The sequence below is a fragment of the Hemicordylus capensis genome, chromosome 3 (genome assembly GCF_027244095.1).
Source record: "Hemicordylus capensis ecotype Gifberg chromosome 3, rHemCap1.1.pri, whole genome shotgun sequence".
NCBI lineage: Eukaryota > Metazoa > Chordata > Lepidosauria > Squamata > Cordylidae > Hemicordylus > Hemicordylus capensis.
In genome coordinates, this window is record NC_069659.1 from 138,669,226 (window position 1) to 138,693,292 (window position 24,067).

Below are 24,067 nucleotides of genomic sequence, written 5' to 3' on the forward strand. Positions count from 1 at the left end.
CTAGCATTGGAGTTCAAAGTTAAGGCAGTTTTAATGGAGTTCCCCCCTGTCATTATTTAAATTATAGCAGTGCCTTCAGGCCTCAGCCAAGATCAAGACACCACTCTTTGCGGGGGGAGGGGGAGAGGGAGAGAATGAATTTCCTTCACTGTCTTTGGTGGGGGGAATACCACCACTACTATTTTCATTGTGAAATCATTGCCCGCATTTTGTCTGGCTGTGACACTGTAAATTGTAGGATATTTCCATTGCTTGAAGGTTTGAATATCTGTAAAATGACACACCTCTTTTTTCCTACTTGTCCTCTCCCTTACCTTTACCCATTTTGCGGGAATGTTGCTTAATCATTCTTCAGAAATGCCTCTTGATTTACTCACTAGCCCTAGAGTACAAAGTGATTTGGTACAGGTATGCAGCAGGCACTGTATTCACTCTGGCTTGCACACCCTGTCATGGCAGCAAGCCCCTTGAGCTAAATTTTGTTTGGCCATGTTGAATGGGAAAGATAAGTGGGAGCCAAAGGCGCCCTTCTTTCTGTACAGGGAAGAACAGGAGAAAGTGTGAAGCAACAGCCATTCAAGCTTATCTCTTCCGTTTCATCTGGTCGACCTATATGTCATGGGGGAGGAGGGAGTGGTAGGCAACCTACTCATCTTGGGCTCAGCAGGAGGCAGCTTTTGAATACAGGGATGAAAACAGTACATGGACAGCTGCTTGGCAACCTGCTTACATGTTTGTTCTACTGTTGCCCCGCTGGAAGCAACTTCATGCCAGATTCAGGTTTTGCGTGCCATCCACTACAGCCAACTCCATCTATTTGGCAGTAATGCAGGAACTTTAGGCAGTGCTGCAAATAATCTCTCCATCTCCAGCACGACATCCCTCCAGTGGCTGTTGCTGGTGTCTACCTTTATGTTTCTTTTTTAGATATTGAGCCCATTGAGGACAGGGAGCCTTTTTATTTATTTATTATATTTATGTAAACCGCTTTGGGAACTTTTGTGGAAGAGTGGTATGTAAATATTCATTGTACTCGTATCTGTAATCTTTTCAGGGGCTGGTTGCTCACTCACTTCTCTTCCTGCCTCCTCTCCTGAGGATGAGCACAGGCTTCATCTTTCAGAGCCGGCCACTCCATTGCTATAAAGTGAAAGAGGACCCACCTCATGCTGAGCATAATCATGCTGCCTCCTTTTGTGGCTTCAGGGCCAGTTCTCAGGCTACAAAGGGAACTGGAGCCCATCCAGTTTATGCATGGAAATGCATCGGACTCTCTCCGTTTGTTTGTTTGTTTGTTTGTTTGTTCGTCATTCATTCATTCTTCATATCATGCATGGTGGAAGAGTGGCATAAGTGCCTCTCTTCCACTTCTATGTGAGTGTCTGGGCACATGGAACCATGATTTTGCGTGATCTTAATCAGCTTTGTCTGTGGAGCAAAGCTGATTAAGATCACACAAAGTCATGCATACCAGGCTTCCCATGCAGGGCAAGGAGTTACTGTGAGGCAGGGCTGTTACTGTGAGGCAGCCACAAGTCAGGGATGATGGGATTTGTAGTCCATCATCTGCAGGAGGGCTGAATCTGTGCAGTCCTGCTCTAAGGGGCTGGGATCCAGTTAATCCTTTGGAGGGCAGTATGGTTAATAGAGGAATCGATGAGAGGGATTTTGAAAGAAGGGAAGCTGCATGGCGGGGACACCAGCTTCAGGGAGAAGGTGTGGGGTGGACAGGTTTATGTCAGTCACCTTCAATTTCTTTAGGACCAAGACCCACCTTTAATACCAACCTGAAATCTGAGACCCCATCTTTCTCTTTCTCTCCCTAGGAGAGGACCAAGGCTTTCTGTCTGCAAAGGAGACCAGGGCTCCTTTGACTTTAATAGTTGTACAGAAGAAGAGCACCTTTCTTATGAGGCAAGGCTACAACACCTGGGGCTATTTAGTTTAGAAAAGAGACAACTGTGGGGAGACATGATAGAGGTCTATAAAATCATGCATGGTGTGGAGAAAGTGGATAGAGAGAAATTCTTCTCCCTCTCACATAACACTAGAACCATGGGTCATCCCATGAAATTGATTGCCGGGAAATCTAAGACCAGCAAACGGAAGTACTTTTTCACACAACGCATAATCCAGGAATTTTCTGCCACAAGATGTGGTGACAGCCAACAACCTGGAAGGCTTTAAGAGGGGTTTGGATAACTTCATGGAGAAGAGGTCTATCAACGGCTACTAGTCGGAGGGCTATAGGCCACCTTCAGCCTCAAAGACAGGATTCCTCTGAGTACCAGTTGCAGGGGAGTAACAGCAGGAAAGAGGGCATGCCCTCAACTCCTGCCTGTAGGCTTCCAGCGGCATCTGGTGGGCCACTGTGTGAAACAGGATGCTGGACTAGATTGGCCTTGTGCCTGATCCAGCAAGGCTGTTCTTATGTTCTTAAGGCATTTTGCACGATCCCTGTCATATAAGACTGAGAAAAGTTGCATCTACTACAGTTCCCTTCAGCGCAGCTATGACATCTAAAGGAGCTCTGTTCTCCTTTTGCACCTACTCATCCAGTCTCTCTTTCTAGCCTGCTGTCCAGTAGGCTTATGAGATCAACCAGCTTTCTGTGTGTGTCCGTGTGTGTTGTCCATCCGTCCATGTGTCCCCCCTCCCCATCAACTTTGTGACCAATATGAACCAAATCGGGTACAGTTGTAGGGACACCTCAACAGGTAGTTTTTGATTATGTCATCCACCCTGATCCAAGATGGGGGATGCATAAACATTTGAGGTGCAAGTGGGCTAACTTGTGAACCACTTAACCGATTTGAACCAAATTTGCTACAGCTGTTGGGACACCTAAGGATGCCCTAATGGCATGGTGTGTGATGATATCATCCACTCCAATTCAGGATGGTGGCCGTGTGAACATTTGAGGTGCAAGTAGGCTAGTTTGTGGACTATCTAATCAATTTAAACCAAATTAGGTACAGTTGCAATGAGTGACACACAGGGACACCTCAATGGCATAGTTTGTGATAATGTCATGCACCCTGATCCAAGGTGGTGGACACATAAACCTTTGAGCTGCAAGTGGGCTAACTTGTGTACTGCCTAACCGATTTAAACCAAATTTTCTACAGCTCTAGGGGCACATAGGGATGTCCAGATGGCGTGGTGTGTGATGATGTCATCCACTCCAGTTCAAGATGGCAGCTGCGTGAACTTCTGAGGTGCAAACGGGATAATTTGTGGACTGCCTAACCTATTTGAATGAAATTAGGTACAGCTGCAGTAAGTGACACACAGGGACACATCAATGGCATAGTTTTTGATGATCTCATCCACCCCAATCCAAGATGGCAGATGCGTAAACTTTTGAGGGGCAAGTGGGCTAACTTGTGAACCGCTTAACTGATTTGAACCAAATTTGCTGCTTCTGTAGGGACACATAGGGACGCCTCAATGGCGTGGTTTGTGATAATGTCATCCACATCAATCCAAGATGGTGGAAACGTGAACGTCTGAGGCATAAGCCAGGTAATTAGTGGACTCTCTTACCCATTTGCTCCAAATTGGGTACAGTTGCAGGAGTGACACACAGGGGACATTTCAGTGGCATAGTTTGTGATGATGTCATCCATGTCGATTCAAGATGGCAGATGTGTAAACCTTTGAGGAGCAAGTGGGCTATCTTGTGAACTGCTTAATCGATTTGAACCAAATTTGCTGCAGCTGTAGGGACACATAGGGACACTTCAACGGCATAGATTGTGATGATGTCATCCAACCCAGTTCAAGATCATGGGCACATAAGCTTTTGAGGCACAGTCTAACCAATTTGAACCAAATTTGCTACAGCTGTATGGACACATAGGGATTCCCCGATGGTGTAGTTTGTGATGATGTCATCCACCCCAATCCAAGATGGTAGACGTGTGAACCTTTGAGGTGCAAGTGCACTAACATGAGGACTGCCTAACCGATTTGAACCAAATTTGGTACATTGTAGTGAGTGACACACAGGGACACCTCAGTGGTGTAGTTTGTAATGATGTTATCCACCACGATCCAAGATGGCAGATGCATGGACATTTGAGGTGCAAGAGATCTAACTTGTGGACCTTGATTTGAACCAAATTTAGTCCAGTTGTAGAGACAGTGAAAGGAAAGTAGACTGATTAGTTCTTACTAGAACAACTTGTTATTGTCTTAAAAAGAAACAGGTTAGGCTATGGGCCTAACTTGCAGACCTTCAGATGAAGACCAGCGGTTTCTGCCACTTGGGGATGGTCAGGGGGCTTCAGAAGGCTGAATTCTAAAATATGTTCCTGAAGAATTTGTTGTAGCCATTGTATTATACAAGCCTCTCATTGATGTAATCATTTTCTCTTGCATTCAATTAATGCAGAACTCTGTATATATAGCAGTATTTTTTTAAAAAAATTAATCAGACTTAAAAAGAAGGCAAGTGAGAAACTATCCTTCATACTGTATCAGTGTGTCCGTCTCGTGCATTTTATACTCCTCTAACTGTCCTTTCAGTCCTTGAATTTGTTTAATAAAACCTCTTTATCCATGTTCCTGGAACAGCTACAGAAATTTATCCAATAAATATGAATCAAATAGTCTCAGCTGGTCTGCCCACATGTTGATCTTGTAAACAATAAGACTTCCCATTCATTTAGGCTTTTGCAATAGAGGATCTCTCCCTGCAGACCCCTGTTTGAAAAACTGACAAGATTTTAAAGATACTATCTCAACTCTAGGCTTATTTTATAGTGAAAGCTATGCTAAGTGCTTAGACCAATATCATGGTCAAGATGCTTAGAGCACAGAGATAAGTGTACTCCTAAATGATGCTGTTGGGTGAGTATAGACTTAAAGTGAAATAGCACTAGTAAAGATCTGAGCCCTGGAAACTCTTTCCAGTGCAAGGAATCATGTACTGTAAAGGAATAATAAAGAAGAGGATTCCTTGGCGCATGAGCCAAGTGCCTTGCCTTCACCTTTGAGTAACCACAACCAGTCCTGCAGCCATGCTTTCAGAAATATTCAAGTTGAGGTGGATTGTTATTATTTCTGTACATGATGCATTGCTGCATATACAAATTACTGGTCTCTGTATCTCTGTTCTGAAATGTTGTTACTTTAAATAGCTTTATGGTGTATGTGTGTGTGTCCATGGCAAACATTTTGTATTTTTGTTCATAATAGCCTGTAAAGGTAAGAAGACAAAGTTCTGTGGCACCATAAAGATTTAGAGCTATAAGCCTTGAACAGGGTGGTATGGTTAGAATATGTGTTGGTGTGTTGAGTACTATTAGTGCTGAGGTGGGCTTGTGATGCAGTGATTATTTGATTGATTCTCCATTAGCAGAACTTGCAGCTTGGTCCACATTTTATTACCCACTTTCCTCAACTTGCTTTTGACAGCTTTGCCAGTGAATACAGAGGACTGATCTATGAGTTGCACTCATGGTGCAGCAGTCGTAATGAGCCGTCAGGCCCTTAACTTTGTATCATGGCTTGCTTCACGTTCACCAAAACCCTGTAGAACAGTCCTTCCAGGATTGTACCACTTTGGACTGCAGGTGGGGGGAGAGCTGCATTTTAAAATGCTTTTCCACATTTTTTTAAAGCAGCGTATAGAACACTTGCCCATCAGGGAATGAGCTGCAAGAATCTCTGTCTCTGTCTCTCTCTCTCTCTCTCTCTCTCTCTCTCTCACTCACACACACACACACACACACACACACACACACACACACACACACACACACCTGCTTGTTTCCTTCATGCAGGGAGTTTTTATGTGGAGGAACACTCTTCAATCTGCAGTTTGGAACAAATCCAGAAAAACCTCAGCCATGTGATTTTGTTGAAAGTGTGAATTAGTTGGAGATTTGATTAGAATTCAGGAACTAAGCTACTCAGAATTTTTACCTCTGTAAAATCTCTGTCTAATGTTTTCAGATGGGTGCAGACAAAAACAGTCTACCAGAGGTAGTAAAAATTAATGTGTGCATCTTCCACCTTCTGTATGGATTGCATACAGAAGGTGCATCACACAACACAGATATCATTTATAATGAAGAAAAGGCACATATATATAATCAGCCACATGACAAACACACACATGTGTGCATTGGTGTGTGTACACTTGCCTTGCAGCCCCTCCCTCCTTGCTACACAAAGTGTTTATTTGAATGTCTTGCCTTTTTGTTTTGATTTTTGACGCTTAGTAACAGGAAGCCCAATGCTTTTTATAAGGAAAACTACATTTACAGTAAGCTGGAAGTGGTTCTTTGATCCCTGTCTTTATGTCGCCAAAAATGTGCTCATTAAAATAAATCATGTTCTCTAATCCTCTTAATATAAGTGGGAACATCTTCGTTTACTTAGGAAGGGAACTCTAAAGGACTCACATGGTACTTAGTAAAAGAATAAATATTGGCCCCTCCACCTCAGCTGAAGGTCACTCTTCAATGTGGCATCTGCAGTGGAGTCGTTACTATAATAAGAATGTAGTTTAGAGCCAGAAAGTCTGGTGTTGACAGTTATCCCAACCGTATAAGGAACTTAATGGACATATGAGAAGTCTTTCATGGCAGGATGGATGTTTGGTCTAGTCTGGTCAGGGTATTAATTATAGCTACTGGATGGAACTGTTCAGGTCATTGTATTAAAGTACATAATAGAAACATGTTGCTACATTCAGCTGAAGCAGAATTGCTTTTTCTACACTTTCTTCTTTAAATGTCATTACCCTGAATTGCTCGTTGCAACACTGGCTGAGCAAGGAAGCACTGGTGCAGCAAGAGAACAGCCTAACAGAACTTCCCAACTAACTGCACTGCTATCATTTTTGATGCCCTCTCTTTCTGCAGTAAGCTCTTTGTGCCACCCAAAAATATATCCCCAAGGGACATATTTTTGGGTGGCACAGAGAGCTTCTTGCAGAAGGAGAGCATGTAAAAAAACACTGTTTGTACTGTATAACAATTATTTATTGTAACTTATGGTGAATTGCTAACTTTTACTGGTTCTGCATGACAAGTTAACCTACAGTCAAACTTGTGCATTCTGTCTCTCCCTAGAGTAATTGTTTCACACACTACTGCCATAGAAAAGGTGTTACGACACTTTCTAATCTGCTGGTATGCTATGTCTGATAATTAGAATGTTTGGGCTGTTTGGTGAAATGAATGGAGAAGACAAACAGTTGTTTGAAATATTTTTTATTGTACTTTTACATTAGTCTCCCATTACAGGTTTTTGATAAGGTCCACATTCAGTTAGCAATGTGGCAACATCACATTTTCTGAGTCCTTTTTCTGGGCCCAAGAAAAAAAGATATTTTGGTGTTGCATAGCGGGGCATAAAGACAAATATATAACTGTTCATGGAAAGTATAAATATAGTGTATTGATCCAGGTAATTATTTACCTCAGCGAGTCTAACATGTTCTTAGATGCCTGTCAACATGAGGTTCTAATTATCCTTGGATATTTCTCTCCCCACCCCCAAGTTCCTAGTAGGTAGTGCCCACACAATCATATAGTTGCTTTATGGGTAGGTTGATATCATCTGTCTGCTGAAAATAATGTGTAGGTAGTATTCTCTACTTTGACACATGCTTGAAGAGGTCGAGGTTCATTGGAAAGATTCATTTCTTTGTGCAATAGTGACTGACATCCTGATTAATGAAGCATGTGCACAAAGGGACTGTGGGATATGGCGGGAACCCTCATGTAACTCCCCTATTCCCCTGCATGTGTGCTGTTATGCAAGAGCCATTAAGAGTTCAATATCAGAAACAGATTTCTGAAGGTCAGCCACATGCAGAGGCCTTCTGGAATGTGAGGAGTCCTTGGAACTCTAATGGCTGTTGGGCAACAGAGTGCCTAGGGGTTCAGAGACAGTCTTCTTCTCAGGCTCAGGCTGGGATTTACTGCTGGAGTTCTGTATGTTTCCCTTCCTCTAGGACCTTCCACAATCTGTCAGTGTAAACATGGCTCAGGACCAAAGCAGGAAACGATTAGGTTGATTTCATGTAATAATCTCTAGCCTGTGACTCTTTTTTGCATAAAATTCTAATAAGCATTTGGGTGAGCAAGGGCTTTCTCCTTGAAGTATGAGGGTAGTATATAGGAAGTTCATGCAGAGTACCCTGTGTACATCTGAACTTGACTGAAAATTTGGACTGCACTAAATGTGATTAAGAATTACAGTTGGGATCTTAGTGTACCATCATGTCAAAAATCTTTTATCAAGTGTGGTGTGCATATCTACATCTTATTCTTGACAAATGGAGTCAGTAAACCTGGAATAAAATGGTGATTCTGAGCTTGTTTGCTCCAGATCATACTGAAGAGAATTTAAAATGGGCTTCTTGTCCTGTTTTCTGTATTCTTGCACCATGAAATTTGCTGTAGATGGGCTTATTTGCATTGAACTGATAAAGGGTCAGATTTGCATGGTGCCATTGTAAGTTGGGCAACACGAATCTCTGGAACCTGTTGCTTCAGAAGCTTATTTTAGGGCTGATTGATACAGCTGTCTTGGTTTTGTGTATCCAAAGGAGTAAGAAGTGAGCTGTTAATCCCTGTAAATTTCTCACCTATTCAAACACTGTGCCATACTGAGGGTGGTCTTGTACATCAATATAGTGCCTCCACCACTGAGTCCAGTAATGCAATGGCAACACAACACGTGTGTGTGTGTGTGTGTGTGTGTGTGTGTGTGTGTGTGTGTGTGTGTGGTAACCATCAGGAATGGCTGCTAGGGAGGAATTGGGTGGCTGGGGTGGTGAATGCCTCCCTGAAATAGGGGGTGCTCCCCCCTCAGCTGAAGGAGGCAGTCATTAGACCCTTCCTTTAAAAAGCCCTAATTGGACCCAGATGATTTAAATAACTTTTGGCCAGTTTCTAACCTCCCCTTCTTGGGCAAGGTGTTGGAGAGTGTAATGCCAGATTCAGGGCTGCCAGATTCTGCTCTAGGTAGCGCTAGATGAATCTGATTACTTAGATCCTTTCCAGTCTAATTTCTGGCCTGGATACAGAACAGAAACTGCCTTGGTCGCCCTGGTGGATGACCTACGCTGGAAAATAGAGGGAGTGTGACTCTGTTAATTCTCCTGGACCTCAGTAACTTTCAGTACCATTAACCATGGTATCCTTCTGGGTCATATCTCTGGTTTGGGACTTGGGGGCATGATTATGCAGTGGCTCTGCTCCTCCCTGGAGGGTCATACTCAGATGGTGATGCTGGGGGACACCTGCTCCACACCTTGGCATTTGGCCTATGGGGTGCTGCAGGGATCCGTTCTGTCCCCTATGCTGTTTAACAGCTATATGAAACTGCTGGGGGAGGTCATCCATGAGTGTGGGCTGCGGTGCCGTCAATATGCAGATGACACCCAGCTCTACCTATCATTTCATTACATATCAGCAGTAGGAATGTGCACAGACCATGGTTCAGGCTGTGGTCCAAATGTGCACCGATCCGCAGTCCAGCAAACTGGTTTGGCTGAACCACGGACCAGTCTAGTGGTTCAAGATGGTGCCGGTGGGGGGAGGGGAGTGGTACCTTTAAAATAAAGTCACATGGTCCTTACCAGCGTGACCACTGCTCCATAGAACTTCCTGCTGTGGTGGCGCTGCCCGCAGTAGCCTAGGCTGCCATCGTGTGCGGGATGCTGGGGGGTAGCGCCACCACAGCAGGAAGCTGCGTGGTGCAGCACTCATGCTGGTAAGGACCATGCGGCTTTATTTTAAAGGTGCCTCTTGCCACTGCCCCCAGCATTGCCTTTAACTGCTGGACTGGTCCATGGTTTGGCCAGACCGCGGACCAGTCCACATTCAGACCATGGACCAAACTGTGATCTATGCATATCCCTAGTCATCAGACACCAGGGAGTCAGTGGGTGCTCTGAACTGGGGCTTGGAGGTTGTTCTGGGCTAGATGGGGGAAGCTGAAACCTCATCCAGATAAGATGGAAGTGCTCTGAGTAATACTGATCATTCAAGTAGTGAAGTAAATCTGGTCTTGGATGGGGTCACACTCCACCTGAAAGACATAGTCCGCAACTTGGGAGTGCTTCTGGACCCAGTGCTGTCCTTGGAGGCACAGGTGATGGTGGTGCGCAGAGGTGCTTTTTACCAGTGATAGCTGGTATGCCAGCTGCAACCCTACTTGGGAAGTCCCTACTCAGGAAGTCAGACCTGATCGCAGTTACTCATGCTTTGGTGATGCCTGGATTGGACTACTGCAACACACTCTGTGGGGCTGCCCTTGAAGCGTTCAGGACGCTGCTACAAAGATGCTTATGGGTGCAAGTCACTTCATGAGTGTTTCACCGTCCCTACGGCAGCTTCACTGGTTACTGGTCTACTTCTGGGTGCAGGGTGCTGGTTGTAAGGTGCTGGTCTTGACCTTTAAGACCAGCAAGGTGCTGATCTTGACCTTTAAAGCCCTACATGGCTTGGGGCCGGAGTACCCGTCTGACCACAATCCCCCATACAAACCTGTCAGTGCCCTCCATTTGGCATCTCAGGCCCTGCTCATGGCCCTACCATTAACAGAGATCCTGTTGGCAGGGTCTAGAGACAGGACCTTCTCAGTTGTGGCCCCTCACCTTCCTAGAAAAGCTTTGCCATGCTCCCTCCCTCAGTGTTTTAAAAAAAAAACAATTAAGACATATGTTTTTAAAAACGCTTTAAAATTTTTTATCTGCTACGTATCTGGTAGGTTTTTTAGTTCTTAGTTCTTAGCTTATCTATCTAATTCTCTAAGGCGTGGCTAATTCTGTGTGTAGCAGCTCTTGCAAGAGTTTGTAAGCAGAAGCGCCATGGTGATTGGGCAGCAGAGATTCCATATGCAGATAGGGAGAAGGAGCCTGTGAGAGCAGTAGCACCATGGTGATTGGACAGTGGGGAATCCATATGGAGATAGGGAGGAGGAGTCTTTGGCACCATGGTGATTGGGCAGTGGGGATTCCATTTGCAAATAGGGAGGAGAAGCCTGTGATGGTTAAGGACAGTTGGAATGCAACTGTTACTGGTCAGAAGATTTTCTTGATTGTAGAGGAGAAGAATCTCTCTATATAAAAAGATAGTGGGCAGGGTTCTGCGAAGAGAGGGAGGAAAGAGCCCCTTCAGGAGAAGGAGGTTTCCGTTGTGTGAATTAGATGAGGAAACAAGATGAACAAGATCTGTTAACTCAGGAAGAGGGGGGAGAGAGAGAGAGAGAGAGAGAGAGAGAGAGAAGGGAGGGGAAGACAGACAGACGGGAAGAGCTAGTGGAGGAGAGAGAAAGAGAGAGAAAGAAGGGAGGGGAAGTGTCATAAATCTGTTAGCTTGGCTAATCCAACAGGATTTACAACCCCCTTCAGCATCCCCCTGTGAGATAACAGAAAGCAGCAGTGAAACTGCAAGAAGGAAAAGAAAAGGCTCACAAAGAAGATAGTAAACGAATTAAGTCCCCTGAACTGTACTAGGTACCCCCCTCTAACAATAACTGAGTAATAAGTGAAAAGAAAACACAAAGCAAGGAATGAAATGAGCAAAGGACACCAGAACAAGGAATTAACGGAACAAAGCAGGAAAGCATAAACAAGGCAAACTGGAACTCGGAAAAGTCTGGAATTTAAATAGCACACTGTCTGTGGCCAGCGAAAGTTGCAAACAGCTTCTGAGCAAGTGAGAGACTGCTAAATATATATGGCTCAAGAGAACCAGCAGCCAATCAGGCTTCCCTGAGTCAGCACTTCGGCTTCATCTCTTGTGATCTCCTGCACCTGCATGACTGCCACTGAGCTTGCCTCTTGAGACACCTTCTCAAGACAGGTGAAATCCTAGGCTCCTCCCCATCAGAAATCATGTCTGGCAGCTGTTGTGAATCCTCAGCTCCAGCGTCTGGTCTCCCAGCCAAATCCTGTTGCTGTGCCTCTGAGCCCTCACTAGCAGGCGAATCCTCCTGCTCTGACCCTTCTGAGTCAGAAGTCTGAGTCATGACAGGAAGAGAGAAAGAAGAAAGGGCGAGGGATAGGCCCGAGCCTGACAACGGCTTGAGGGGAATGAACGGCCATGGTGGTGCCTATTGGCAGCAAGGAAGGGCCCAGTCAACCACTGCTGCTGTTTGGAGCTACTGAGGCCATTGGCGGAGAGAGGGAAGCAGGCAGACAAGGGACAGGCCCAGGCCTGTCAGCAGCCTGAAGGGCATGAGCAGCCATGGTGGTAGCAGCAGCGAGGAAGGGCCCGTTCAACCGCTGCTGCTCCTGTGGGGGGAGGAGCAGGGCTTGGGTGAGTGTGGGGAGGTCTCTGGAGATAGGGGGCTGAAGCTTGGTCAATAGGCATCGGCTACGCTGCAGCCATAACCAAGAGGGGTGAGGGGTTGAAGTAAAGGGACAGAGGAGTGACCAAGAGGGATGGAAGCAACCGGATTGAGGAGGAGAAGGAGTGCAGCTCGGGTGAGGGTGGAGAGATCTCTGAGGTGACCGGGGCTGTGGCAGGGGGTGAGGGGAGCAATCAAGTACTAGCGCGCAGATGCTCTGCGTGGGTTAAGCTAGTTTTTATTAATGTTGTGAGCCATCCCAGGCAGTAGTGTACTCGAGGGGCAGGTATAAATATTTTAAATAAATTAAATAAATAAATAAAATGTTGCCCTCCTCCCCATCCCTCGAAGGCCCGCAAAGGCACTTGGCTGCATGTGCTCACAATCCTGGTATCAGCAAAACTGTGACCAGGGAAACAAACAGGGAGCATATGATTATTTGTAGAGAGTAAATTTCGTGATATTTCTGAACAATGTGTTGCTAATTATTTCAGGCATTTCCGTGTTATCTTTACAGGGGTGTTAACGTTCATGATAGAATAACATTGGAGCAATTTTTTCCACATCAAATGGCTGATGATAGTTAGCAGCATGTCCTCTCTATCTTTTATCCCAAAGAGCATTGCCTCAGTGGAACTCTCACTAACAGCAGCAGACAGCCGAGATCATATGTTCCGCCCAAGCTGGCGTTACCACCTTGCTACGGAATGTGTTGCTTTAGTTCCAGTGAATGTCTCCCAACCTCATGATGACATTCGAACCGTGCTGCAGCTGAACTTTTAACTAGGAGCTCTTAATACAGCACATGGTGAAGTCCTGAGGATTGTTTTTCTCCTTACTCTGTGGGCTTCTTCAGAGCTTTCTGTTGCAGTTTGTTTTTAACAGTAGCAAATTAAGGATGGAATTCCAAAGCAGAGGGCACTCCTATGTCATTCCAGAGAACGAAGAAATCTCACACACGCATCAGAATGTGCACAATGACCATGGAAATGAAGGCGAGAGAGCAGTATCAAAGTTGCAGCGTAGGCACAGTGACGTAAAAGTATACAAAGAGATATGTGACTTTTATGCAAGATTGTAAGTTCACCTTGTCAAGGTTGGCTTGTTCCTTACATTGTTTTGTTGCTCTAGCATAAACTGGATTGCTGCTTCTGTCTTGTGAGGGTTGTTCTTTATTATGACCTGAGCCTTAACAAGATGTTATCGAGTTAATCGTATTTTCTTTTTGGTTGTGTGTGTTTTGTAATCTGTGTATTCGTTTCTGGTTCTAGAACAGAAGAAATGCTTTATGGGATTTCTGATGGTGAGTTGCATAATCCCCTTTGTAGACTTCACAAACAGTCTACAGTTCATAAAGTGGCAACAACTCTATTTCATACAATCATGAAATCCTGTTTGCAATGGAGAATATATTTAATGTTAATTTTCTCATTTCCATCCATATAATCTTGCGGGCCTACTTAATTTGATCAAATGTGAGCGAGAATGCTGGCACAGACACAGCTTTGCAGCCAGTCGCACCCATGTTTACCCAGGAGTAAGTTTCATTGATTTCAGTGGGGCTTACTCCTAAATTAGCATGCATAGGCTTGTAGCCTTACAGCCCAATCTCATTCATGTTTACTCAGAAGTAAATGTCACAGATTTTCAGTTAGATGTACTTGCAAGTAAATCTGCAGAGGCTTGCAGTCTTTGTATTTTGAAAATTTATAGGGTATATTTTGAATTAATTATGCATTTGGAATGATTTGCATGTTGTAGGGACAGTGCTTTGGAATTGTAGGGATATCTGCCAGAGGCCAAATGTGAGCTTGTTCCTCTGTTGTGGTTGTAATCCAGTGCTTGATTTGTACAGTGTCCAATATGGATTTTGCAGTTGCTTGGAATTCCGCATGTTCAGAGTATGTGTATCCTATTACAGAATGTTGTATTCTGCTGTTTTTGTGCAAGTGCAATTGTTCATTTTGGGTAGTAGTTAATAAGAAACTAGAAGACAGAATGCGGTGAGATTAGCTGTCCAGTTTGCTCATTTTGTGTAACTTTGTGGAAACTAGTACATGAGGATAGTCTCTGTCTACTGAACTGTTGAGAGAAACTCTTGTAACCATCTCCTTGGAAGGCTGGGGTATCCACATAGCCAGGGGAATAGTAAGGTTGAAGTGGACCCCAGGACAATATCTGAAAATGAGCCCTGCCCCTCTGTCCATACACACTTCTTCAGAGAGGCAGGAAGGCCCAGTCTCCTCCCAGCCCTCCTAGCCCACTTCAAGGAAGGAGGTGGGCTAGGCAAATACTACCAAAGTGTTTGTGGAAGGAAGGAGATTGGGTTCAGAAAAAAGTGCATTCTTGGCATGCTTTTTTTCAAGCCCAGTTCCTGCTGTCCATCACAGAGAGGGTCTCTCCTCTCTCCCCCCTCCCTCCCTCTCTGTTGCTGAAATTACTGTGTGTGAGAGAGGGTATCCGGAGGAGGGGGGAAAGCTTTATTTGAACCCTGCTACCCCTAACCCAATCAGTTAATTGCAGGGAGAGAGAGGCAAAGGAAGTGTAATTTGCACCCATCCTTTCCCTTGTATTTTCCTTTCAACATTATTATTTGCTATTTGTTTTGTTAATCAAATATTTTGTAAAATGTCTATGACCGTAATAAGCTCTATCTATCTATCTATCTATCTATCTATCTATCTATCTATCTATCTATCTATCTAATCTATTTGTTTTGTTATGTTACATTTCAAATATGATAATGTGCGTGCTTCCCCCCAATCACCACCACCCAAATGGAGATTTTTCATATAGATGGTGAGAAAGAAATATTCTTAGTAACAGCTTATATAGAGATGTGGAGGTAACCATGCGGTAGGTTTGCTTCCACATGGTGGCTGTGTCATGAGAAACTGCCCTACACCTCATTAAAAACAGTGTGTTTAACTTGCATTGATAAGTACTAAAGTCTTGAATCCGGTAATGGCCAAACTCTTGCTTGCTTCATTTGCTTGCTTGTGACAAGTGCTTGCTTCATTTTATTTCCATCACATTGAGATAAATAAACAAATAAATAAACAAATAAATAAATAAAACCTATTTGAATTGGAACCATGGCATGGGGGTTAACCCCATACCATTTTCTCAGTGAACTCCCTGCTCCAACTGTTGTTTGCCCCCAGATGGAAAACATATGGATGATCAGTTCCAGGTCTGCCCCCACCCCTGGCCAAGGTAGATGTTCCATGTGGGAGTAGGTTTTACTGAAACAATAAGACAATTCCTGGACAACATGGTTTATATATTACATAATAATTCTAGAAATTTCATATTGTTTGTTCTTATCTGTGACTGTAGAAAAGATTTGTGGTTTCTTTGAATTATTGCTAAATTGGCACAATTGCCAACAGAAATAGAAACAAAATGAGCCAGAATCTTTTTTTTACTTGCCCTTATCTTTTTCTTTTCTTTTCCTTTTTTGTTGCAGCAACATGGCAAATGCTCTGGCAAATGCCATGTGTGAGCGCTGTCGAGGAGGCTTTGCACCTTCAGAGAAGATTGTCAACAGCAATGGTGAATTGTATCATGAGCAGTGCTTTGTGTGTGCTCAGTGTTTCCAGCAATTTCCAGAAGGACTCTTTTATGAGGTAAGTTCCCTTGCCTTTTTAAAACCTTTTTTTTTTCAATGTTCTTAGGTACAACAGAAATAACACTAATAAAATAATGAGAACTATAAATATAAAGAGCTGTATATGTAATAGCAATCGGCATACACTGCAAGTAACATAAATACATTCTAGACAAGATAGACTGTATTGGGTAATCAAACGAAGGCAAGACAGCTCTGCTCTCTCAGCAGCATGGGTGGCATCTGCCTCCTTCCTCAGCCAGGTAGAGTGACAGCTAAGAGATGCCATCTCTTAGCTGCAGGTCTAAGAGATGGCAGCTGCTGAGAGGTTTTGTTTGTTTGTTTGTTTTGCAGCCTCCTGGGTGCCTCCTGGCACTTCAGTGGCCTGCAGGTGGTGGATTAGCTACCTCCTGGAAAATTAAAAAAGATCAGGGATAAACATTAAATTCAGCAATTATATTTATTTATCAATATAAATATATAATTGTATATGTATATACTAAAGATCAAATATATAGTAATTCACAACACTTCTATCCACATAGATATTCACAAATTACTCATAAAAACATTTTGGTGTATAAATATCAGTAAAAGTCTTGATAGTCAGAAAACCCTTACAGGCTTGTAAACAAAACAAAAAACCCTCTTAATAATGTCCTCAATATTGGAAAATCCTCAAAAAGTCTTGACTAGATAGCAAATCCTTGATTCTTCCCATTTCCAGTATAAGTAAGATGCATTACAACTAGATGTCTTTTTTTCTGTATTACATTCATACAGAGGACAATCCAATTCCAATTTCCATCTAACACAGAATGGTTTTCAGTTTCTCTTTATCATTTTCATATGTTTTTTCCCCACAGTGCAAATGTGAAATATCTATATGTGAAATGTGAAATATCTATATTTCAAATGGCCTACAGGTCTGTTAGACCAGCCACCCCAAGACCATGAGGGGAGGAGAGCTGGTCTTGTAATAGCAAGCATGACTTGTCCCCTTGAAGTGTCTGAGCCATCACTTTTTAACACTGGTATCTAAACTGGAACTAAACCAGAGAGTTCAAAAAAATACTGGTAACCTGAACTGAAACTGAACTCAAATTTGTAATGGGTCGACTTCACTGATATTTGTTACATCATTTAAAAGAACCTGTTTGTGCATGGTTAGTAATAAATACCTGGATTGCTTCCCTCTCTGCAGCATCATTTGGGGGCTTATGGATTCAGGGTTGCTTTCTTTACTTCAGACTAACGACAGACCACAGCAGTGCTTTTCCTTAGCTTCAGCCCAGGGTGCATCTCTGGTACATATGGAACAATCATATAGAAGCTAATGCCTATGTAGTGAGGGTAATTAACTCTGTACATGCTCAGAGTATCCAGAGTCTGCTCCAATACATCTGGGATTAGAACGTAAGGCTTCCTAATCAGATAATGTGACTTCCAGGCATCTTTCAAGCTCAGCAACCCACTGTAAGAGAAAAAAACATTTCCCATTGGATCCTCATAACAACCCTGTGAAGTGGGATAGGGTGAGAGAGAATGATTGGCCCAAGGTTACCCAGTGAGGCTTAGGACTGAGCAGGCATTAGAGCCGAGGTCTTCTGGTCCAAATCCAGCCCTCTGTATGCTACATCACACTGGCTCTTATGATGGGTATACAACCCCATAGGGAGCTATTCCTCTGTAGCTTCCCCTCTTCAAAGTTAGCATATAGCAATCCACATGAGTGTACTAATAACAGCATACTTAAATTAGGATTGTTGGTGCCAAGATGTCCAGAGGGGCCATGAAATGGAACTCTAAGCTGCTGATGTATATTTGCTGAAAATGAGGAAGTTGAAGGGAACATTGGCACACAGTTAAGAGATGTCTGTCACCACTATTGGATTTAATGCAGTGAGTTGACTGTACTGGGCAAACATAGCATGTGATGGGCTCGACTACTTGAGGTGCTGCATAGTTCAGGGAGAGGAAAGTTGCAGTCTGGAAGAGAGGACTAAGGGGAAGGTGCTGTTTACCAATCTCTAAAATGTAGTGCCATTTACGTTTTTAACAAAGGAGACTCACTTTTGTAGGAAACGTAACGAATTTGCATGCATGTGTTTGCTGTACAGTCATTTCTCTGTGCTGCATACACACATTGTTTGTTTTGCAAAATTGCCAAGCTTAATAAAATACTTGCAAAGCATACATGGAGAATGGCTTTCAGCAGCAGTTAGTTGCCAGTTTAGGGAGAATACCCTAGCCAGATATTTGCCTTTTTTGGAACCAGCCTGTCAGTTTTTTTGTTCTGTGTGGAAGTTATGCTTAATCTCTTAAGTGCTGTTGCCTCCGGTGTATCATGCTGCCTCCTGACAACCTGTTCACATGGTTTTTTGCAAACGATGGGTGCAACCTGAGGCACTGTTTGGAATTATAGTGTCAGAAGGGACTAAAATATGGGCCTGATCTGAAAACTTCTCAGCCATTTACATTTTTGTTTAGATGAAAGTGTATTTCTCAAAATGTTTTTTAGGTTTTTGGCTGCAGTGGATCGGGCAGTTATCAGGCAAGGAGTGTATCCATCTAACCTTAGAACAAAGGAGCTGTGAAGCCCCAAATGATCATGCTCAGCTGAGTCAGAGCTGAGCCTTCACTTTACTTCATTTTATTATCATCCATGTCTGACATTCTCAACAGGGCTAGGAAAATGAAAGTAGCCCTGAGGAAACGCAAACAGAGTGGACTGTAGCTGCTCTGTAGGCATATCCCTGCAGGGGCAGCAGGGAGTGCAATTTTTGTTGCTCTCCTCCATTCAGATGGCGTTTAAAACTCAGGGTTGTGTAGCCCCAGGGGACAGATTCCTGGAGTTAAAACTCCATCTGAACAGAGAAGAGAGTATCAAAAAAAATCACACATACACACACACACCCCGCCTGTTGGGACTGTGGGGAAATGACTAAAAAGCAGTTATGGTCCACTCCGGGCCTCTTGGAGGGCTACTTCCCTTTTTGTAGCCCTGTGGAAAATGTCAGCTAATATTAATAATGTTGTTGTTGTTTACTATTATTACTTATTATTTTATTAGCATTTGTATAGTGCTTTTGTTTATTCAGGGTGCTTCATATGTATTGTTATCCTTGCAACAACCCTGTAAGGCAAGCAAGTGCTAGTATCCCCATATTTAAATGGGGGCGGGGTGGGCAGGAGAGCAGCCTGAGATGAGTGGCTTGCCTCAGGCCTAGTGAGTTCACCTAGAGGTGCAATGTGAACCAGGAACTTCAGTCTCTTAGTCACCACCTTACACCAGCTCTCGCTAGCCTTTGCAAATTCACCATACAGTTAATGTGACTTTGGGCTGAGGCAGGGATGCTGTATGGACTGGGGGGAGAACTTACTTGGGATATCCCCAAGTGAGACAGTTTCTGGCTCAGTCAGAGAGGATCCCTGAGCATGTAAACCCCCTAAGACTGCACAGCTCCTTTCAGTGCTGCACAGCTACCTCTAGCATTGTCCCTTGGAGTTGGTCCTAAGATATTGCACAGTTCCCTCTTCTAAGGCTAAGGCAATGGCCTTGTATCTGGTCTGGGTTGAAAGGTTTTTTTCATTTTGGCCTACAGACTCCCACCAGTATTGGGCCATTATGTCATCCGGACTAGCTAAGTAAGCTATTATGACTTTCTGAATGACTTTCTAGCAAACCATGTCTTCCAAATATGATTTGCAATCCCTTCTATTATTATTGTCAGTGTGTTTGTTTTATCTATTGGAAAAATCCCTGGATGCCTCTCATCTAAGTGATCATTTAACACAGACTGCTATGGGGGAGGGAATTTTCTAAATGTAAGTAAAAGTCCTAGAGATTTGCAACTAGCTTATGGCAGCTTGAGACAAGATTCCTTTCTGGGAACTTAAGCATATGTCAGTGTCAAACAGCTTCACTTCAAAGTATGCATTTGTCACAGGTCTTTGAAGTTTTTACTGCTAGATCAAGAAGAAAAAAGTAGACTTGGACAGAAAAATCAAGCATAACAAGCCAGAAAAAAATTAATTATAAGGAGATATTGGAAATAACGAAATTGTCGTGTCGTGCAGGAAGAACCTGTTTCATCAGTTTGGGGTCACATTGTGTCAAGAATACCCAGGTTCAGCTTCATTTTTAGGCCCCTGTGTTGAGAAACTTCAGTGGGCCCTCACCAATCCTACCATGGTATATGCACATTGCACACACCTATGACCCTGTATACTCACAAAGATTCTATACTATGCCTTTTCTTAGTCTTGTGGCATTGGCACAGTCACTTGAGGCTGCTAGGTTATCTGGTTCTTTGCCTTTTCTCTTTCCCTGGCACAGAACCCAGACAGGCCTAGGATCTTAATTCATTATGCTGAACAGCTCCCAGGAAGTATGTGTGATTGGGGGCACCCATCTTGGAGGCCATTTTGGTCAACCTCAGCCCTTCAGATATCCAAGTATGTATGGTGGAAGTCCTACTGTTTACTCAGGAGTGCAAATCAGAAAGCTGAACGAAAAGGTTTCAGATACTAAAACTTTTCAGTCTGTTTTATATTTGAGTAAATTTCAGAACCAAATTCAGTTTGAAAATTCCACAGATTAGTCCTAATCTGGCTGAGGTTTTATACTGACAGGAATCTATCATACTTAAATTTTTGAAACATGTTTTAAACCACAGTCATTTTTGCAACATACACCAGTATACATACAAGTGTTTGACAAATTATAAAATGATCCTAATTGATTTACATTAAATTGGAAGGATTTGCTACATAATTCTGGCATTTTAAAAAATGCTGTGGCATCTGGAGAAGGGCATACATTTAAAGCTGTGATCTCAAGTAGCCATTGGAATGTCAAAATACTCCATGAAGTTGTCACTCTGTGCTTGCTGACATCTGAATTGTGATAAATATGTGCTTGCAGTATATTTGCCTTTCCCATTTTAACCTCTCAAGAAAGGCTGTATCTTTATAAGCTGATTTAAAATTCTTCCCCATCTTCATTGCTTTACATATTGAGACAGCTGATGTTCAATATATGTTGAAGTGGAGATTGCTATCTCTTGAAAATGGTTTTATATGACAAATTATAGAGATTTCTGGCATGAACTTCCCCACAGCCACGCTCATGATTCCTCCAATATACTGGAGCGTGCTTTCAGGAAATGTACAGGACAGAGAGAATCAGATGAGTTAGCAGGAAATGCTTCCTGTTCTGGACACCAGTACAGGTGTTCATAATTTCGATCCAACACAATAAATGTTAATACCTGCTGATTTATGCCAAGCTTTGTATCCTCACGTGAGAGTCAAGTACTTAATGTACCCTGCAATATTTCTACTCCTGGCCATTCTCTGTTGATGGTTAAGAAGTGTTGACTTCATTAATCTAGATGAGTTAGTGGAGTTTTGCTCCACTGACCAATCTGATCTGATAAAATCAGATCAGATCCTCCCTTTATAATTTAGAAACTCTAGCAACTGAACTGTTCATCCAACATCCATATAAAATAGTATGTATTAAAAAGTAGTGTACATTTCTGTACTCTTCTAATATATGTGTCTGTTTTCAGTTTGAAGGAAGGAAATACTGTGAACATGACTTTCAGATGCTTTTTGCCCCTTGCTGCCATCAATGTGGTAAGTTTTAGAAAAACATTTTATAAAGATAATATATGGTAAGCAGGAAACATATTGTACATACTGGCTGACATCCTGACTAACTAAGTGCATGGGAAATGAGGTCCTGAGTAACTCCCCCAGTCCCCTTACACATGTGTTGTTGTGCAAGTGGGTGAAGCATCCCTGTTCTGCCTGCATGCCCAAAGTGTTTTGGAAGAGAGGAAATGTGTTGCTGAGGGTCATCAATGTGTTTCCTCTCTTCCAGAGCACAGGCAGAGCAGGGACATTTTGTCCACTTGCACAACAGCACACGCATAAAGGGATTGGGGAAGTTGTACATGAAACCCAGTCACATCCCCACAATCCCGTATTACCCATGCACTTTGTTAGTCAGTGTGTCTGTCAGCAGCGCATGATCCTGCAATAAATGAAAGCAACTGCCAGAGTGCGGAGGAGTGAAGCTGGTGTTTAGCAGCAGCCAAAATGCAGTCAAGTGCACGGGGGATGGAAACAAGGGAAATTACCCCTCCTGGGATCGCCAGTCCATAAATCGTAGTCAATGCCAAGTCCAATCAGGGTCGTCGCCAGGAGATGGGGCGAGTTGCCAGTTCCGTGGTCTAAGGGTCCCAGAGAAAGCCACACGTCGATACCCAGGCCAAGGTCGGGGGTCCAGGAGCAAACAGCGCAAGGGTTCTGGGAGCTGGAAACTGAATCTGCACGCCAGAGCAATCAGTGGAAACCAGCGTGATGCAGAGGGAGCGGTCTGGCTTTATAGTTCTTCAAGGTCCCACACCAGGTGAAGCCAATTAAGGCCCCCGCCTGCCTTTGGGCTGCAAGTTCAGACGCCACCCCATCAGACTTTGCAGCCAACTGACTGCTTCTACGTTGCCCAACACGCTGCTCCTTTCTGCCTTCCACGTGGCTCACTGGTCTGCTGCTTGGTCCCAGCTCCTCCCCATCTGAAGAAAGCAGGGCAGTGGCTCCACAGCAACCTCTTGCTGTTCTGCAGCAGGTGAGTGCTCCGTCTGAGGGGCTTCTTCCTCAGCATCCTGCAGGAGGGTCCCCTCAGGGGGCTGTGAATCAGACAATTCTTCCTCGGAGTCAGACCACTGCCTGACAGTTTCAGCCACTATGTATGTATATAAAAAGCAAGAGTGTGACACGAATATGGATGTCTCTGCTAGAATTACAAGGAGAATACCTCATCAGTAGTGGGTCAAGGCAACTTGGTGCCTGAAGTGAGCACCACATGCTGCACCCCATTTTCTCGCCCACACACTTACATACCCACCGCCCATGGGATGGTGGTGGCAGTCGTATTTGTCCCAGCAGATGACGAGTGGCTGCACTTTCTCCTCCTCCTTGTGCACACAATTTTGTGAGACAAAGAAGTGGGGAGAAGAGGAGAGTTGGAGTAAGAGTCTGCCCTAGCTTAGAGTAAACATACCATTCCTCTGGGGCACTGCTGTCCATGGTGGCCGGAGCAACCAAGCTGACAAACAAGTGGGGGAATGGGACACCTCAAAAATGGCCATTCCCCCAAATTCACTGTCCAAGGTAGCCCACAATATGTTGCTGCATACCAGGGCTGGCCCTGAGCATCAGATTAATTAAATGCAATCAGTTCATCATATCATACTAAACTTTTTGCAGACACGCAACCTATTGGCACATGGAGGAGTGTGTGTGTGTGTGTGTGTGTGTGTGTGTGTGTGTGTGTGTGTGTGTATGAAAGTGTTCCATAACATACTGTAGGTAATTAAGGCCCATCCCTATGCCTTGTAAAACTGTAGCTGTTGATAGTGGTATGTATCAGATCCTGTTTAAGCCTCCCAAGTTTTCATCTCTTAAAAGAGTTATTGAAAAGGAATTTCAGTCTTCGATAGAAGCCAGATAGGGATGTCTGTTTTCCTTCTTGTTAGCTGCTTTAACTGTTGTGCCCTTTGGCGAGAGTGCTAGGTCAAATAACTTAAGTAGAATGAGATAATATGTTTATTGAACACAGGCGTGCTATTTCTGGAACTTAGAGGAAATTCCTATAGTAACATATCAAAGTCAACATGAAGAAATTGGGAGAGTTATCATTAATGTGCTTGCCAGAATTAAGAAATTTTCTGGATGTATGTGTGTGAAAATCGTTGGTAGTATATCTCTGTTTTTATAAAAGTAGATAAGTTAAATATCGTTGCTCCCATCCTGATTGGATGAAGAAACCCCGTCTCCAAAAGGGTCTTCCACCTTGCTAGCTGTGGAAGGACAGAGTGTGCCCCATGCCATGATAGATATGCATATTCCAAGGCCAATAATGGGAGACCTTGGATCATGGCAATTATGTTTAGTTGGCTGGCAGCAGGAGATGTTCTATAATTGACTCTCTAGGACACTTTATTCCTAGGGACAAATGTGGGCTGGTCGTTGACAGCAGAGGATGTCGGAGAGAGAAAGGAAGTTGTGTGTCAGAGCTGAAAAACTAGAGATGGCTTCCAAAAAGTAGGAAATTGCGGAGGGTGC

At 43.6% G+C, this 24,067-nt stretch overlaps 1 protein-coding gene across 6 annotated transcripts in view; it reads left to right on the forward strand.

The window, feature by feature from the left end:
- LIMS1 (LIM zinc finger domain containing 1) overlaps nucleotides 1-24,067 on the forward strand; it is a 118,559-nt gene that overhangs the window by 79,939 nt on the left and 14,553 nt on the right. For 3 of the 6 annotated variants that reach the window (XM_053311646.1, XM_053311645.1, XM_053311643.1), the window contains exons 2-3: nucleotides 15,791-15,950; nucleotides 21,508-21,574. In XM_053311646.1, the coding sequence (XP_053167621.1) occupies nucleotides 15,791-15,950; nucleotides 21,508-21,574 (227 nt within the window). Of the gene's footprint in view, nucleotides 1-12,987; nucleotides 13,399-13,489; nucleotides 13,625-15,790; nucleotides 15,951-21,507; nucleotides 21,575-24,067 lie in introns of those variants that run through there. The other 3 variants (XM_053311641.1, XM_053311642.1, XM_053311647.1) reach the window with 3 other exon arrangements.